Raw genomic sequence first — 15,742 nt, 5'->3', positions numbered from 1 at the left:
CTAGCCTCTCTCTGACCTCTTTTATTGAAAATAAAATTGCAAACAACTATTAGCTGTTTAGGGTAGTGAGGATTTGATGGAAATGCATATGAAGTGAGTTGTTGGGCTAACTTGTGAGAAAGTCTAATGAAGCAGGAAGCACTTTCATGGAAAGGTTTTTTGAAGGCAAACTTAACTTCCATTTCACCCATGTTACCTCCTTGGTGCCAGCTTAAGCAATCTCACCTGGAGGGGAAGGGCCGGCGTATTCCCCTTGCCAGGCCGTGCTTATTAAGGTGATTCTTAACTCTTGCTGTGCCCTGTAGATGTTCCAATAGTTTTTGCTCTGTGTGAAGTGGGCCATCTTTTTAATCTCACCACGTACGGCCTTTTGTAAAATTAATTTTGTTAATGTAGGTGGAGTTGGATCCATTTGAATACTATTTCCAAGTTTTAGAGTAGCTCCAAAGTGAGAAGCCAGGGTGTTTGTCGGTAGGGTTTGTGGGCATCTTGATGATCTTTACTCCCACCGTTCCTTGCCCATCTATGAGTGCCTACTGAATGTCAAGCACCAGGTGTCACTAATGGTTTCTAAATGTTGGGACCAGCAAAGTTGAGGCTCCATTTTCCGTTTAAGATGATTTATGTTTTATGTTAAATCCAATCCTATGGAGCAGGTAAAAACGTGGGAAAACTTGATCAAGGTCACTCTGAGAAGTGGTGGAGCCGTGATCTGAACCTAAATTGGAGCCCGCACTCAGCCCAGATAGGCTGAACGTGAACCTGGCACTGCCTTTACTGCACTTCCCACGCTTTCAAAACTACGTTTCCCAGCGCCCCTTGCGGAGGAGGGTCACGCCTTCGCTTTTGCACTACATTTCCCATGGGGCCTGGCGCCCTCCCGCCCCTGGTCGGTTTCCTCAGCCTCTTGGGGCTGCTCCGCCTCCGGACTCCACTTCCCGGTGGCACCCGCGGCGGGGCGGGGCGGACCGGCCCGAGGGCGGGGGCGGCGGGCGACTCCGGGCCGGGGAGGCCGCCGCCTCCCTGGGCCTGCGGGGCTGCCGCCTCCGCGATGCCGCTGCTCGTGGAGGGGCGGCGAGTGCGGCTGCCGCAGTCCGCCGGGGACCTCGTCCGAGCCCACCCGCCTCTGGAGGTGAGCAGGGCCTGGGCGGGGGGTTTCGAGGTGGGCCCCGAGCTCTTCACTCCGCCGCCACCACCCGCTCTCCCCGGAATCAGACTCCAAACTTGGCGCAGCCGAGGTGCTGTCGGCACATCCGGAGCCCGGGCCCCGGCAGCCGACTTTCTGCTGTCGCTTGAGGCATCTGGAGCTTATACCTTCTTTGGACCTTAGAGGGCATCTGCTGAGGCCCGCTTTTCTAGAGGGAACAAGGGGCCCAGAGAGGTTAGGTGACTCGCCCAAGGTCGCCCAGCACCGCGGCTTGAGGACACCCCAGGACTCCCTCGTCCCAGACGGGGCGGCCCCAACCCCCATTCCGGACTTGGCCCTTTTAGGCACATCTGGGCAGCGCCCTTGCTCACTTCCTCGCCGGGGATCCCCACCCTTGTTGAGCGCGGCATCGTCCTTGGGTTCTCAGGACGCAGGAAGTTGTTCCGGGCGGGAGCAGGGGCATCCTGGTGGGTCCCCTAGTCTTCTAGCTGCCGGGGGCCGGGGGCTCTTTATTTTTAGGCGAAAGGACTCTGTTTTTCCCCAGCCGGGCGGTGTTGAGAACCACGCCCTATGTAAGGGTTTTGTTTTGTTTCCTGCTTTTGTCCTTAGATAGACCTCTGAACCCTTAGTCTGTGCTTATGCAAAGACTGTTTGGAAAAGGGTTCTTACTGTGAAAAAAAAAAAAAAATCGGGACCCAGTCTCTCACTTGCCGCAAACCCAGTTAAGGATTGGGTACCGTGTTTGCCTCTAGCCCTACAGTTGGGACTTTCACAGGCTTGGGATGGTTTTTAATCACAGAGTGGCACAAACACCATAACTGATAATTAAGTGTCGTAAAGGGGAAAAAAAAGCCTCTTTTCACTCTGCAGAGTGAAGCAGGGGAACCCAATCAACTCTTAGGCTTAGAGAAGCTATTCTTGAGGTTTCTTCTGTAACAGTTGGCAGTGTGTAACGATTTTTTTCTGCATATTTGTTTTATTTTTCCTTGATCTCCCCCCCAGACTGTAAACTTCCTGAAGGCAGGCAGAGTTGTGTGCTTTCACTTTGTAACCTCAGCGCCTAGGGCTGGCCTTGGTAGTGAATCTGTGCTCTGTAAATATTTGTTAATGATTGAGCAGACTGGCCCCTGAAACTGACCCAAAAGAGGAGGAGGAGTTACTGCCAGGGAAAAGGGGACAATTGTGTGTGATTCTCAACTTGCATTTCAAGAAAACAATAGTAATATTGGCCAAGACATACTGGCTGCCTAGCAGACACTGGGCATTGTTAATTAGGCACTTCTTGAAGTGGTGACGTTGGGAGTAGGACTCACCAAGGGGAAGAAAGTTGCAACTGCCTGAAGAATTTAGGTGATGCTTGACTTTTATGTCTGTTTGAAAATTTCTTTGCTATCAAGTTAGAAAGATCAGTGTCCAAGACCCCACCCTGAGTGTGGAGAGAGGGGGAATGAGGCCAGCCTTCTAGAAGGGAGGTTTGGCCTCTTTCGAGAGACATGGCCTGGGAGGGCTGTGTAGCGGGGACCAGTTTGCATTATAGGAACGTGGAGTAGGGGGTCACATCCATCTATAGAAATCTCTTGGAAGAGGGGGAGGGCGTTCTAGCTGGGCAAGCTGGACTCTGCTCCACGGCCCCTGGGCAGAAGGGGAAGGGCTCTGAGTGCTGGTGGCCTGGCTGATTTCCCTGGCAGAGGGGGTGGGGACGGGGAGAGTGGAGAATAAGCTGGGAGAGGTAGGTCATACCTAAGTTGTAGGTTTTTTTTTTTTTTTTTTTTGCTTTTTAGGGTAACATCTGTGGCATATGGAAGTTCCCAGGCTAGGGTCCAACTGGAGCTTCAGCCAATGGCCTACACCCCAGCCATAGCCATGTGGGGTCTGAGCAGCATCTGCAACCTACACCACAGCTCACGGCAGTGCTGGATCCCAGACCCACTGAGTAAGGCCGGGGATTGAACCTGCATCCTCATGGATGCTAATCGGGTTCGTTACCACTGAGCCAGGACTCCAGTTGCAGGGATTTAGGTGGATCTTTCAGCCAGTGTACAGTGTGGAGACATGAAAGTGTTTTTTTGTTTGTTTGTTTTAAACAAGTAGTGTGTCCCCTTGGTAAGGAAATAGAAAATATAGATCTCAAAAAGAAGAAAAAAGAATCTGACCACAACCATGCTTCACATTTTGGTAAATATACAAAGAAAAATCTCTGTAAGGATATGATACACCTTTTAAATGATAACACACTGTATATTCTTTTCCATGATGTAAGCATGCACTACCTGCAGTTATAAGCCTGTCCATAGCTGTGCTTAGTCTAGGATAATTACAACAGTAACAGCAGTGCAGCAGAACTTGCCGAGCATCCCAGCCCTAGGAAGCAAGTACTACTGCTGTTCCCATTTTACAGGTGGGGACTATGAGGCACAGAGGGGGAGTGAGTCGCCCATGGTCCCATATCCCATGAGCAGTGAAGCCTGCCTTGCAACCTGGCAACCCTATACTGCTCCCCATAGGGTAGCTGTTGGCCTAGGATAGCTGTTGGGGCCCTGTGGCGATTTACATTTAAATTAAAATTGAATAAAGGGAGTTCCTTGATCACTCAGCTGGTTAAGGACCTGGCATTGTCACTGCTGTGGCACAGGTTCCATCCCTGGTCTGGGAACTTTTGCATGCTGCGGGCACAGCGAAAACCAACAAACAATAAAATAAAATTGAATAAAATTTAAAAATCAGCTCCTTGGTCACACTAGCCACATTTCAGGTGCTCAGGTCGTGGCCATCAGTGCAGAAAGCACCTGTGGGCAGTGCCGTCTAGAGCCTCCACTCTTCACCGCACGCTCGGAACCAGTCCTGTGATCCGTGGAATTCCATGAACCTTGGTTGTACTCCTTCGCCCTGTGAACAGGCCCAGAGCTAAATCTTGATGAACGCCAGGCCTCATTCCTCAGCAAACAGTTGTTTGAGCAGAAAAGTGATGTAACAAGATCAGAGTTTCCAAGCAGTGATGCCGCAGCCCTCAGGGAGGAGGGCGTGGGCAAGGGAGACCCTGGGGTCGGGACGGGGAAGCAGAGGTGGGGGGTGGTGCCGGCTCCCCCCCCCCACCTCCCCGACCGCCCGCCGCTCAGTTCGTCGTCACACGTCTCCCAGAGCAGGAGACGAAGCACAGCGGCACAGGGTCACCCGATCCCGGGCTGGAGCAGGGATCTAGATGTCAGAGAACAGCGGGCAGAGACGCGCCGGGCCCTCCCCGGGCCGGGGGGGCAGGGGGGCAGTTCGGCGCCGCGTGGTCCTTCACGCCCACGCCGCACCACGCTCTCATGCTGACTCCCCCGTCGGAAGGTGGAAGGGACAGTGGCAGCAGGAGGGAGGGACACACGGCTGTCCTCCGTACGGCTCAGTGACTGCTTACCAGCAGGGTTAACTCGTGGCAGCCACGGGCCAGAGCCTGTCCGTGGGTGGCCTACCAGCCACAAATGGGTTTTCATTTGTAAACGGTAGGGAGGGGGAAATGAAAGAATGCCACTTTGTGACACGTGAAATTCAAATTTCACTGTCACCCATAAATACAGTTTTCTGGGGACATAGCCACAGCCACTTGTCACATGTTCTCTGCTGCTGTCACACTCCAGCTGGGATGCTGAGACCCCCCAGTCTGCAAAGCCCACAATACTCATTATTTGTGAATTGTGAACTGTTTCTCTCCCCCCCCCCCAAGAGAACAGTGCCATTGAGTTCCCTCATGGCTCAGTGGGTTAAGGCTCCTGCGTTGTCACTGCTGTGGCTCTGGTTCAATCCCTGGCCCAGGAACTTCTTCCATAGGCTGTGAGTGCAGCCAAAAAAAAAAAAAAAGGAGTGCCATTGAATGGAGATTGGGAGGGGGTGGATGGTGGTGGCGAGAGCCTGGGGGAAAAGACATTTTTTTGGTGAATCTTTGCATCCAGAGGAAGGAAAGGGTTGAGAAGACAGGGGCTGCTTTTATGTCAGGAAGGCTGCGCGGTTGTGGAGTAGGACTGTTTTCCGGGGAGAACTCTGGCTAAGCTTTCTTCACCGAGTGACACCCCAGGGCGGAGGCCGCTTTGCTGTGGGGCTGTCCTCCCCCCTGAAGATGCGCGCTCTCTGGGTCTGGGGAGCAGTGGGAACTAAGTCCATGGTGGACGTGACTTTGGGTCTCGGGTACCCTGATCATGCATTTCTCAGAAATAGCTTTGCTTGGGGGCGGAGACCCGCTTGTGAAAATGAACAGTAACTATTTGCCTTGACTGCTTACCCCCCTCCCCAAAGAGCAGCACGGAGAGGTGAGTATTAAGGCGGTAATGCGGGGGCGTCCCGCACTCTCCTTCCTCTTGCTTTGAATTAAGGTGAGAAGTGGTAGGAAGATGAAAAGCGCTCGCTCACGGCTGGGGAGGTGGTGTGCGGTTTTGGACAAATGGCCGCATCTCTTTTTTTCTTGACTCCATCTCACTCCGCACCTCCCTTGGCGCCTTTCTTAAAGGGAGGGGCTGCTCTGATTCCAGCTGCTGCTTCCAGCTGATGGAGGTTCATTGGAGATCATCAAGCGGACCAGTATGTGCGTTTACATGTCTTGGAAAGGGGTAAAGGGCTTGCTAAGCCCTAAAACCTAGCTTAGCACCAGCCGTGAGGAAAGGCCAGCAGCCAGTGTAAGACTGTAAAAATGTTCCTTGGTCTAGACGGCACATACAGGCTCCGCATTTACACACTTGGATAGGAGATTGTGTATTGAGGAGTTTTATTTGTTGTCAGTGAGGAGGAAATTTCAGCGATGTATCAATTTGACATTTTTAGAAAAAAAATTAGTTCTTGTTAAAGAATTAACTCCCCCCCCCAGGGCTTACAGCATAAGAATATATACAAATATTTAATTAGTCAAAATGTTAACCCCTACTGTTAACCTATCCTTTTTATACTTTGCTCATTTATGAGGGATCCTTTTTGTTTTTTTCTGTAATAACATCATTGCAGCACAGAGCACTTAGGAGAGAAAGCAGTGACAGCATGTCTCAATCAGAGTTATGCTGGTGAATTTCCTTCCAGGATTTTTTCCTGCATGTAGCAGCATTTTTGGCACTGTGGTATTAACAGCATATTTACCAGAAAAATTAGCATCTTTACGGCTTCAAAAGTCTTTTTTATACTCTTCTATCTTGCTCTTCAGTTTGCATTTCAGAGAAGCTCTTTCCCCCTTGTCTTCACCTTTCCTGGCTGTGCCGTTAGCGGCTGCGAGCTGGTTCTGGAGAACTTACCTTTTCTGCATCTCTTGGGTCGTTTCCCTAGTGCCACTTTCCAGAAGTGGGATCGCTAGCTTAGGGGATCGGAAAAGCCTGAAGCCGTCTTTCTCTTTGAAGAAAGTGAAGCAGGGCGGTGACATCAAAGCCACCGGATCCACGGTCCCCGGGTCTGATTCTTTACACTTGTAGAGCTGCTCACACTCTTTCGTAAAGAAGTGTGGGAAAGCGTCTTCGCACCTTATTTCCTAGGTACCAGGGTCTTGTCTCATGGCACGTCCTTCGCCCTGGTGCACCCCACAGTTCCTGGCGCCTTTTGGTTGAGCCTTTGTCGGACACACGCCCTCCTCAGCTCAAGCTTCCGAGGGGCCTTGGCGCTCTGCACCCCTCCAGCAGCTCGAGCCTCACTAATGTCCGTCACTATTTTATTTTTTTTTTTAATTGAACAGGAAAGAGCCAGACTTCTCAGAGGTCAGTCTGTTCAACAAGTGGGACCCCAGGGCCTTCTGTATGTTCAGCAAAGAGAGCTTGCAGTGACCTCCCCAAAGGATGGTAGGTTAGGAAGCAGTGAATTGGGCGTTCTCCCCAAAGGCTGTTGGATACTTTATTTTATTTCTTTTTTAAACAGGCTCCGTCTGCATTCTGGGTTCTGATGATGCCACCACTTGTCACATTGTGGTCCTGAGGCACACAGGTACGGTGAGGGAGACGAAGGAGGCCGTTGCTTGGACCGACCCAAGCCGTGGGGCCGCCGGGGTCTCCACCTGCGTCTCGTGGCTGCGCCTGGCGCTCTGGGCTGCAGGGTCCCCAGGCCCCGGTCCGATGGGGTGGCGGGCGGTGCGCGGCTCGCTTTTCCTTCCCGCAGGCTCTTGAGAGGCGAGGCGTCTGAGTGCCCAGGAGGAGGCCTGGCTGCTCCCTGCCTTCTCCCCTGGCGTAACCCGCGTCGTTTCACCCTTGTTCTTCAGGTAATGGGGCGACCTGCTTGACCCACTGCGACGGAACTGACACCAAAGCTGAGGTCTCCCTGATCATGAGCTCCATTAAATCCTTTTCCGACCACACTCAACGTGGAAGGTGAGCTCCACGCTACTCTGTCTCGTGATGCCGGGGACCTGGCAGTGTCTCGTAGAGGAAAGAGCCGTGGCGGCTGTGCCAGCAACGAGTGTCACCAGCACGGTGGCTGTCCAGTTCCCCTAGAGCAGAACGTGGCCCAGCGTCGGCCCCTGGTCTGAGGCGGCCGAGTGAACGATTGGGGGCGGGGGCGGGGCTGGCTGCGGCTGGAAGCTTTGACTTTGAACCTGTAGCTGCCTTCCCGGCACGTCCCCTTAGGTGTCCGTGTGGTGGACGTCACTTGTGACACCCCCGCGGTGGCACCTGTCCTTCCTTCTGCGGCTGTGTCGAATGATTTCTGTGATCTGGAACTTGTCACAGGTGCCAGGGAACAGAGTAGACAAAAGCCTGTCCCCACGGCGCTCGCGTCCCCAGGCAAGGGGACAGTGAGCAGGCGCAGCAGGACGTAGACGCATTGGGGTGGGTGGTGCTGTGGAGGAGAGCAAGCCCGGGGGACAGGCGGGCACTGGGCGGCAAGGATTCTGTGCCAGGGCTGACGTCTGGCCACAAGCGCGGCCCTCCCAAGGGGACAGAAAGCGTGACCACTGGTGTCCCCCACGCTCTGAGATTCAGCTCTTGTCTGGCGGCCAACGCTGTGCTCCCGCCTGTCCCCTTCGCTCTGGGTGGCCAGGCAGGCACTGCGCTCATCACCCTCAAGCCCGAGGCAGCCGTGCACGACCTGGTCCTGGGTCCGCAGGTTCCTGGACTCCCAGGGATGCAAAATCCAGCTTGTGCCAGGATTCAGGCTCTAACCCGGAGCGGTTTTAAACCGAACTCTACTCCCACGGGGCCTCAGTCAGGCTGGCTTAGCCGCAGGCCTTGGACCTGTGCAGTCGCTGGGCTGTGAGGCTGCCCTGGCCACAGAACCGACTCCCAGAGTCTCAGAACGCGGTTGGGAGATGCGTGATATGAGGCCCCTGGTGCCCTGCCCTGTGCCGCTCGTGCAGAAGATTCTGGTTCCTTCCTCCGGAGGATTTTGTCTGTCAGTAGGAGGCTGTGTGAAATCCGGCCACACTGGCCCGAACTTGGGTCCCCAGGTTGTCACAGGCCGGGCCGGGGGTTTGGAGGTGCACGCGCGCGCGGGGGCAACTTGGGGTAAGCGCGGGCCACGTGGGGGCCTCTTGGCGCGCTGCCCAGGCCGACCTCACCCCGGGAACACTGTTTTCTGTCTCATGCGGCCTGTGTTCCAGGGCACACACTCTGGGAAAAGCTGGGGTCGCAGGTAATAAGCGTGTGCCTCAGAGCCGGTTTCCTTCCCCTAAAGCGGAGCTGAGGATGCTGGATGGCAGAAGGCGCTCTTTCTGGCCCGCCGCCCGGCCCCTGGGACCGAGACCTGCCCCGGGCACTGCCAGCCTCCGCGTGGGGCGGGTGGACAGCATGACACGCCCTGTTTCTCTAGAGCAGCGTCCCTCACCCTGGCATCCAGGCAGCGTCATGTTTGTGCTGACAGTGCTCCCCTGGGCCCCGGGGCGCCCTGGGCAGGGTCCCAGAAGCTTGCCAGCCCCAGCCCCTGAGGAGTGAGGGGCCACGGGAGCCGAGGGCTAAAGCCTCTGACCACCTCTTTCTCTTTGACAGGCTGGAAGTGCATCTCGTGGGAGGCTTCAGTGACGACAGGCAGTTGTCACAAAAACTCACTCATCAGCTTCTTAGTAAGTACACTCTGCTTCCTCAAATTTGATAAAAACGTGGACTTGTTTTTGCTTGGATAAAAAACCCAATTAGGACAAAACCACCGAGGGGGTGCCCCTGCTTAGAGCCACATGGACACTTGGACTGAACGGCAAGAGCTGAGTGTTTCGAGCTGGGACGGGGATGGAGTTTTCTGCCGGAGCAGCTGTTTTTTTTTTTTTTGTCTTTTTGCTATTTCTTTGGGCTGCTCCCCACGGCATATGGAGGTTCCCAGGCTAGGGGTTGAATCGGAGCTGTAGCCATCAGCCTACGCCAGAGCCACAGCAACGCGGGATCCGAGCCGCGTCTGCAACCTACACCGCAGCTCACGGCAACGCCGGATCGTTAACCCACTGAGCAAGGGCAGGGACCGAACCCGCAACCTCATGGTTCCCAGTCGGATTCGTTAACCACTGCGCCACGCTGGGAACTCCCGGAGCAGCTGTTGATGCATTCCCAGCGCGTCAACCCTGAACTCTGTGAAAACCACCACCCTCCAGACAGAAATGTCCATTTTAATCTGCAGAAAATCAAAACACTGGTAAACCATTTCCCCTCTGTTAAATTAGCAAGTATTTTTTTAAAAAAGATGGTTGTATGATTAACCAGGAGGCAGCAAGGGAGGTGTATCCTGCGGCCGTGGCACATGCTCTGCTCAGCCTGATGGGAAGGCCATTTGGCGTCATGGTCCCTGCTTATCCTTTAACCCAGTAATTCCTGGGCTGGGAATCTGTTCTAGGAAAATAATCTGAAATGTGCCCAGAGATTTCCGCCCAAAGGTGGGCGGTAGAAGATTATTTACAATAGGGAATAACCTAATGTCCATGAGGGGAGCAACAGTGATATAGTCATTAAAAAGCAAAACTTACGAAGAAGAATTACAAGGGGAAGCACATATGCACACAAAATCTGGATAGAAAATTCTCTACATGGATTCTGAACTCAGCTGTGCACAGAAAAATATGGCAGGAAATACACCGAATGTTAACTTTAGGATTATGGGCATTAAAGCCCATACACTTATACCATGAAAAACCTACGTATTCCTTACATGTGTCTATGTTTTCCAAATTTTTCTTTAGTCATTTTTTTTAATTTGGTATTTTTCTTTTGTTTAATCTTTTTAGGCTGCACTGCGACATAACGGAGGTTCCCGGGCTAGGGGTTGAATTAAAGCTGCAGCTGCCAACCTATGCCATAGCCATAGCCACAGCCACATAAGATCCGCAACTTGTGAAGACGCTGGATCCTTTTTTTTTTTTTAATTACTCAAATGAATTTATCACATCTGTAGCTGTATAATGATCATAACAATTCAATTTCACAGGATTTCCATCCCACAACCCAAGCACATCCCCCCACCCCCCAAACTGTCTCCTCCGGAGACCGTAAGTTTTTCAGTGTCTCTGAATCAGCATCTGTTCTGCAAAGAGACGCTGGATCCTTAACCCACTGAGGGAGGTCAGTCATCGAACCCGAGGCCTCATGCATACTATCGGGTTCGTTACCCACTAAGCACACGAATTTTAAAAAGTTTTATTGAAGTATAGTTGATTTATACAGTGTTGTGTTAATTTCTGCTCTGCAGCAAATGACAATCAATTTTTTGTTGTTGTTGTCTTTTTAGGGCTGCACCCTCGGCATGTGGAGGTTCCCAGGCTAGGGGTCTAATCGGAGCTATAGCTGCCGGCCTACACCACAGCCACAACGCAGGATCCAAGCCGTGTCTGAGACCTACACCACAGCTCACGGTAACCCCGGATCCTTAACCCACTGAGCAAGGCCGGGGATCGAAGCTGCATCCTCGTCAGATTCTTTAATCACTGAGTCACGACGGGAACTCCGACAATCAAATTTTTTATAATTTATAATTGGGGAAAAATTATTTAGGAAAGGAGTAAAAATCTCCTGAATGAGAATGAGAAGAATGGCAAGCCTTGATGGAGTTTCCTTTGGGCTCAAGGCTAGGAGTGCGTCTGTCTCTTGGCAGACGGGGTTCTGTGGCATCAGTGCACACAGACCTGGCCTCGGATAGACCGGCCATGCTGTGGCTTAAAGGGAAGTGATCTGACCTTCTGCGCCTTCTTGACCTGTTCAGCACATGCTCTGCTAATTAAAGGAAGGTTTTTGTTTTTGCTTTTTAGGGCCATACCCAAGGCATATGGAGGTTCCCAGGCCAGGGGTCCAATTGGAACTACAGCTACTGGCCTACACCACAGCCACAGCAATGCAGGATCTGAGCCACGTCTGCGACTTACACCACAGCTCATGGCAACACGGGTTCTTTAACCCACTGAGCGAGGCCAGGGATGGAACCTGAGTCCTCACAGATCCTAGTCGGGTTCATTACTGCTGATCCAGAATGGGAACTCGTAAAGGAAGGTCTTGGACATCAGTCTTTAAATTCTCATTGTAGGTGAATTTGACAGACAAGAAGACGACATTCACTTGGTGACATTATGTGTGACAGGTGAGTTCTGCCATCTTTCCCAGAGCAAGGCTATAGATTTCAGGGACATTTTGCTCTCACCCTGAAAGCCGGACCCGGCCCCTGTGCCTCCATCATCACTCTGCTGCTTTGTCCCGGCTTTTCCCATCTGGCACGGCCTTCCCCACCCTCCCCGCATCCAAATCCTGCTCATCCTGGTTGAGAGCCTGGCCCCCCTCGAGTCCTTCCGTGAGATTCTGAGCAGCCTCTGTAAGAAGGGGCCAGGGCCCCGAGAGGAGCTGCTGCCTTGCATGTTGGTGGCGGGGAGGGGCACCCTGATGAGGCAGTTTCGTTCACTGCACCCAGCTGCTTTGGGACCCGGCAGGGAAAGAGGAACATAGTCCTGTGCATTTTCTGCTCTCCTCCGCCTTACTGCCACTGCCCCTCCCCCCCTGCCCGCCTGCCCGCTTCTGCCGTGGGGGCTCCTCCTTGGCCTCTATTTACAGAAAAGTAAAGAGTTGTTTAATGTTTCTTAAAGTTAGCTCTTAAATTTTTGTTTGTTAGAATTAAATGACCGGGAAGAAAATGAAAACCACTTTCCAATCATTTACGGCATAGGTAAGTAGGGGTCTCTCGACCAGGCAGGCTCTCCTCCAAGGCCGAGCCGGCCAGCTAGGGAGCCTGCTGCTGTCAGTGTGTTCCAGGCTCAGGGTCAAATCCTGACCCTGCTGTGTGTGTGCCGGGTCACCGTGGGCAGGTGGCTTGTCACCTCCTCCAGCCTTGAGCTACAAGATAGAATGTCCACATCCTTAGACTGTGAAGGGGCAACAGGGAGGGTAGCAAGCAGACGGCGTAGGTGCCACCTCCTGCTCGGGGCAGTTGCACGTCAGGGCTCTCTGCTCCCACGGGAGGCCCGCCTGCTGCTCTCCAGCCAGTGCTCTGGGGGCGGGAGTGGGGCGTGGGAATCTTCTTACAGGCAGGGAAGCAAGTAAGGTTTTGATGGACAACAAAGGTCCTGCCAAGGAGAGTGTGAAACCCTCAGGCTCAAGAAAACCTAGAACTCGGCCCTGTCCTGTGACAGCCCTAGGACTCCCGGGGCTGTCTTCACAGAGGCTCCCGCCACAACCCGGAACAGCTGCTTTTTTCAGCTGGTGGCAGGTGCACACATGGTCACTGCTTTATCCTCTGTACTCTGTGTGTCTGGAACAGTAGCGACGAACCCCAACCACCAGACGCTGGCCCCGATCCCAGGCCATGGTCGCAGCTGCGTCTGGTCACAGGACTGACCAGGGAGGCTTTGCCACGCGCTGCCCATGTGGGGGCCCTTGGTTTGGAACCAGGTCCTACCTGGTCCAGCGCAGGCCTCAGCTCTTTCCAGTGAGACGCGTGGCTAAAGGGCTGCGCTCCCTTTCCGGGGCCGCAAGTGCAGACACACAGCAGCTCTGTGCAGCTCCCGCTCTTCGCGAGGGCAATGCCCCTGCCCCTCCGTGTGGTGGTGTGAGTGTGCGACTATGCCAGCCCCGGGCCTTGTCAATTCCGTGTCGCCCCGTTGTCCCTCACAGCTGTCAACGTGAAGACTGCGGAGATCTACAGAGCCTCCTTCCCAGACCGAGGCCCGGAGGAGGAGCTGCGTGCCGCGCGAGTCTTAACCGGAGGACCAGTGAGTCTGACGTCCTCTGTGCTGCCCAGGGCTAAGGCCGAGGGGGGGCTTCGGCCAGCACGAGCGTCTCGTCTTACAGACCTTAGAAGAGGCTGTCAGCTGCCTCAAAGCTGCACGTGGTCAGGACCCCCCGAGCGCACGCTCACACACTCCCATGTGCAGTAAGAGTGATGAACTGTTGGGTGATAAGCCCCAGACCCAGTTCTCCACCTTGAAGGTGTTAGGGGAGGTGTGGTGAGCCCCCCACATCCAGATCTGAAGAGAACGAACCCCTTGGCCTTTGTAGGAACTCTGCCAGGGAGGTGGCTGCCAAGCAAGGGGGTGGGGAGAGTAGTTCCTGTCGTGGCTCAGCGGGTTAAGAACCCGACTAGCATCCATGAGGATGCAGAATCGATGATCCCTGGCCTCGCTCAGTGGGTTCAGGATCTGGCATTGCCGCAAACTGTAGCATGGGTCCCAGGTGCCGCTCAGATGTGGCGTGGCTGTGGCCAGCAGCTGCGGCTCTGATTTGACCAGACCCCAGAATTTCCATATGCCATGGGTGGCCGAAAAAGAAAAAAAAAATTAGAAAAATAAAAACCTAAAACTTGCATGCTGTTCGAAAAATGGGTGAAAGAATCCTTTAAAAATGCTTTGAGAAAAAAAAATATACAGAAGCATTCAGAGTGCCCAGAAGAAATCTCCTCACTTATGAAATGCTGACATTTTCATTGGAAATGTTTGGACTTGGAATGATCTGTTTTGCCAACCCTTTGGCATTTTTGGGATTCCTTCTGCAGCCTCTCAAGTAGCATAATAGCTTTGATTTACCTCAGATTCAGAGCATATTTCGGTCTCAGTAACCAAAATTGAACATTGCTGGTTAAGCTAAAAACTACCACTGGCAAATGTGAAAATTCAGGGAATTGATCATTTGGCCTATTAAACATTTTTACTAATTGGTTTTTCCTTTCTTGTGATTGTGCAACAGACGTGTACTTTTATTTTTATTTTAGGGCCGCACCCACAGCATATGCAAGTTCCCAGGCCAGGGGTTGAATTGGAGCTGTAGCCACCAGGCTATGCCACCTCCACAGCAACGCAGGATCTGAACCACGTCTGCAACCTATGCCACAGCTCACAGCAACACCAGAGCCTTAACCCACTGAGCGAGGCCAGGGATCAAACCTACATCCTCATGGAGACAAGGTCTGGTCCTTAACCTGCTGAGCCACAACGGGAACTCTATACATGTGGACTTTTTAAGGTCAAGGTTACTTGGGGTGTGAGTAGCAGGCCGTGTTTTCTGTGGCCTCGAGGAACACAGACTTCAGTCAGACACACCTGGGTCTGTGGCCGGGCTCGGACTCTTCCTGGAAATGTGACTCTGAGCCTCGGGTTTCTAATCAAAATGGGAAAAATGCCATCTCCCTGCAGTCACTGTCAAAACTAAACAAAATGATGTATGTTTCCACAAAGCGCACTGGCAAAACATAGACGTATTCAATAAGCAGCAGCTTGTGTTCTCATTGAGACAAAATTCAGAAGACGCTCATCATCCAGATAAACACCTCAACGCCAAGGCTACACTGGAGTCTGCGGGAAAGGGAGCGTTTACACTGATATCATTCCTTAAATTCTCTTCCTGAAACGTTCTTTTTTAGATGATTAGTATTTACGATGCCAAGACAGAACAGCTTCGTATAGGACCGTATTCCTGGATGCCGTTTCCCCATGTGGATTTCTGGTTACAGCAGGATGATAAGCAAATATTAGAGGTGAGAATTTACAGGTTGGGTAAATCTTACATCTCTGGACCCTGCTTTCCTCTCTGTAAGGAAAAGAAAGGGTTTAGACTAGCTACGAGCGGCTTTGCCTTCGGCAGCGGCACCTACTTCCAGGATGCCACTGGCCGGTCCTGTCGGCGAGGGCGGGGGACTCTCGGAGGGGCAGCTCGCTCGGTGTGCGTCCCCGTCAACGCCACGCACGCCTCGCTTCTCCTGATGGTTTGACAGCTGACGTCTGTATCTAGATCTTGATCTAAGAAGAGCCTGACGGGGGCTGCAGGAGCACAGCCTCATCAAGCGAGGGAACAGCGCAGACTTCGCTCATGCCCCGTATCTTGTTTTTCCAGAACCTTTCCACATCACCGCTGGCCGAGCCCCCCCACTTTGTGGAACATATTAGATCCACCTTGATGTTTTTAAAAAAATACCCTTCGCCAACGAACACGCTGTTTCCTGGAAATAAAGCTCTGCTGTACAAGAAGAATGAAGATGGCTTATGGAAGGAGATCTCTTCCGGAGGCGAAACCTAGGAATTACCAAAGCAAGCAACTTCTGGCCTGGCAAAGACTGCCAGCGGGGGCAGGAGAGACCATGCGTTTGGACTCTACATCCATGAGTTTTAGGTTCTTTTCCTTCCTCAGTGTCTTTCAGATGACTTTAAAATAAAATCTTATTTTGGCAAAGGCATTTGTTTAGGCTGACTTTCTGGTTAGTGATACGAGGCAGAGG

The 15,742-nt window shown here is 52.7% G+C and overlaps 1 protein-coding gene across 1 annotated transcript; it reads left to right on the top strand.

The window, feature by feature from the left end:
* NTAN1 (N-terminal asparagine amidase) lies at positions 1,048 to 15,700 on the top strand (the record flags this gene model as incomplete). The annotated part of the gene is given in 10 exon segments (NM_214042.1): positions 1,048 to 1,132; positions 6,831 to 6,933; positions 7,010 to 7,075; positions 7,347 to 7,455; positions 9,067 to 9,140; positions 11,576 to 11,629; positions 12,152 to 12,205; positions 13,150 to 13,247; positions 14,891 to 15,004; positions 15,361 to 15,700. Coding segments are annotated over 10 exon segments (936 nt in total). The 3' UTR covers positions 15,544 to 15,700.

Source organism: Sus scrofa, chromosome 3, assembly GCF_000003025.6.
Source record: "Sus scrofa isolate TJ Tabasco breed Duroc chromosome 3, Sscrofa11.1, whole genome shotgun sequence".
NCBI classification, from domain to species: Eukaryota; Metazoa; Chordata; class Mammalia; order Artiodactyla; family Suidae; genus Sus; species Sus scrofa.
Note: the sequence above shows the minus strand (reverse complement) of the source record. Positions and strands in the feature narration are given on the sequence as shown.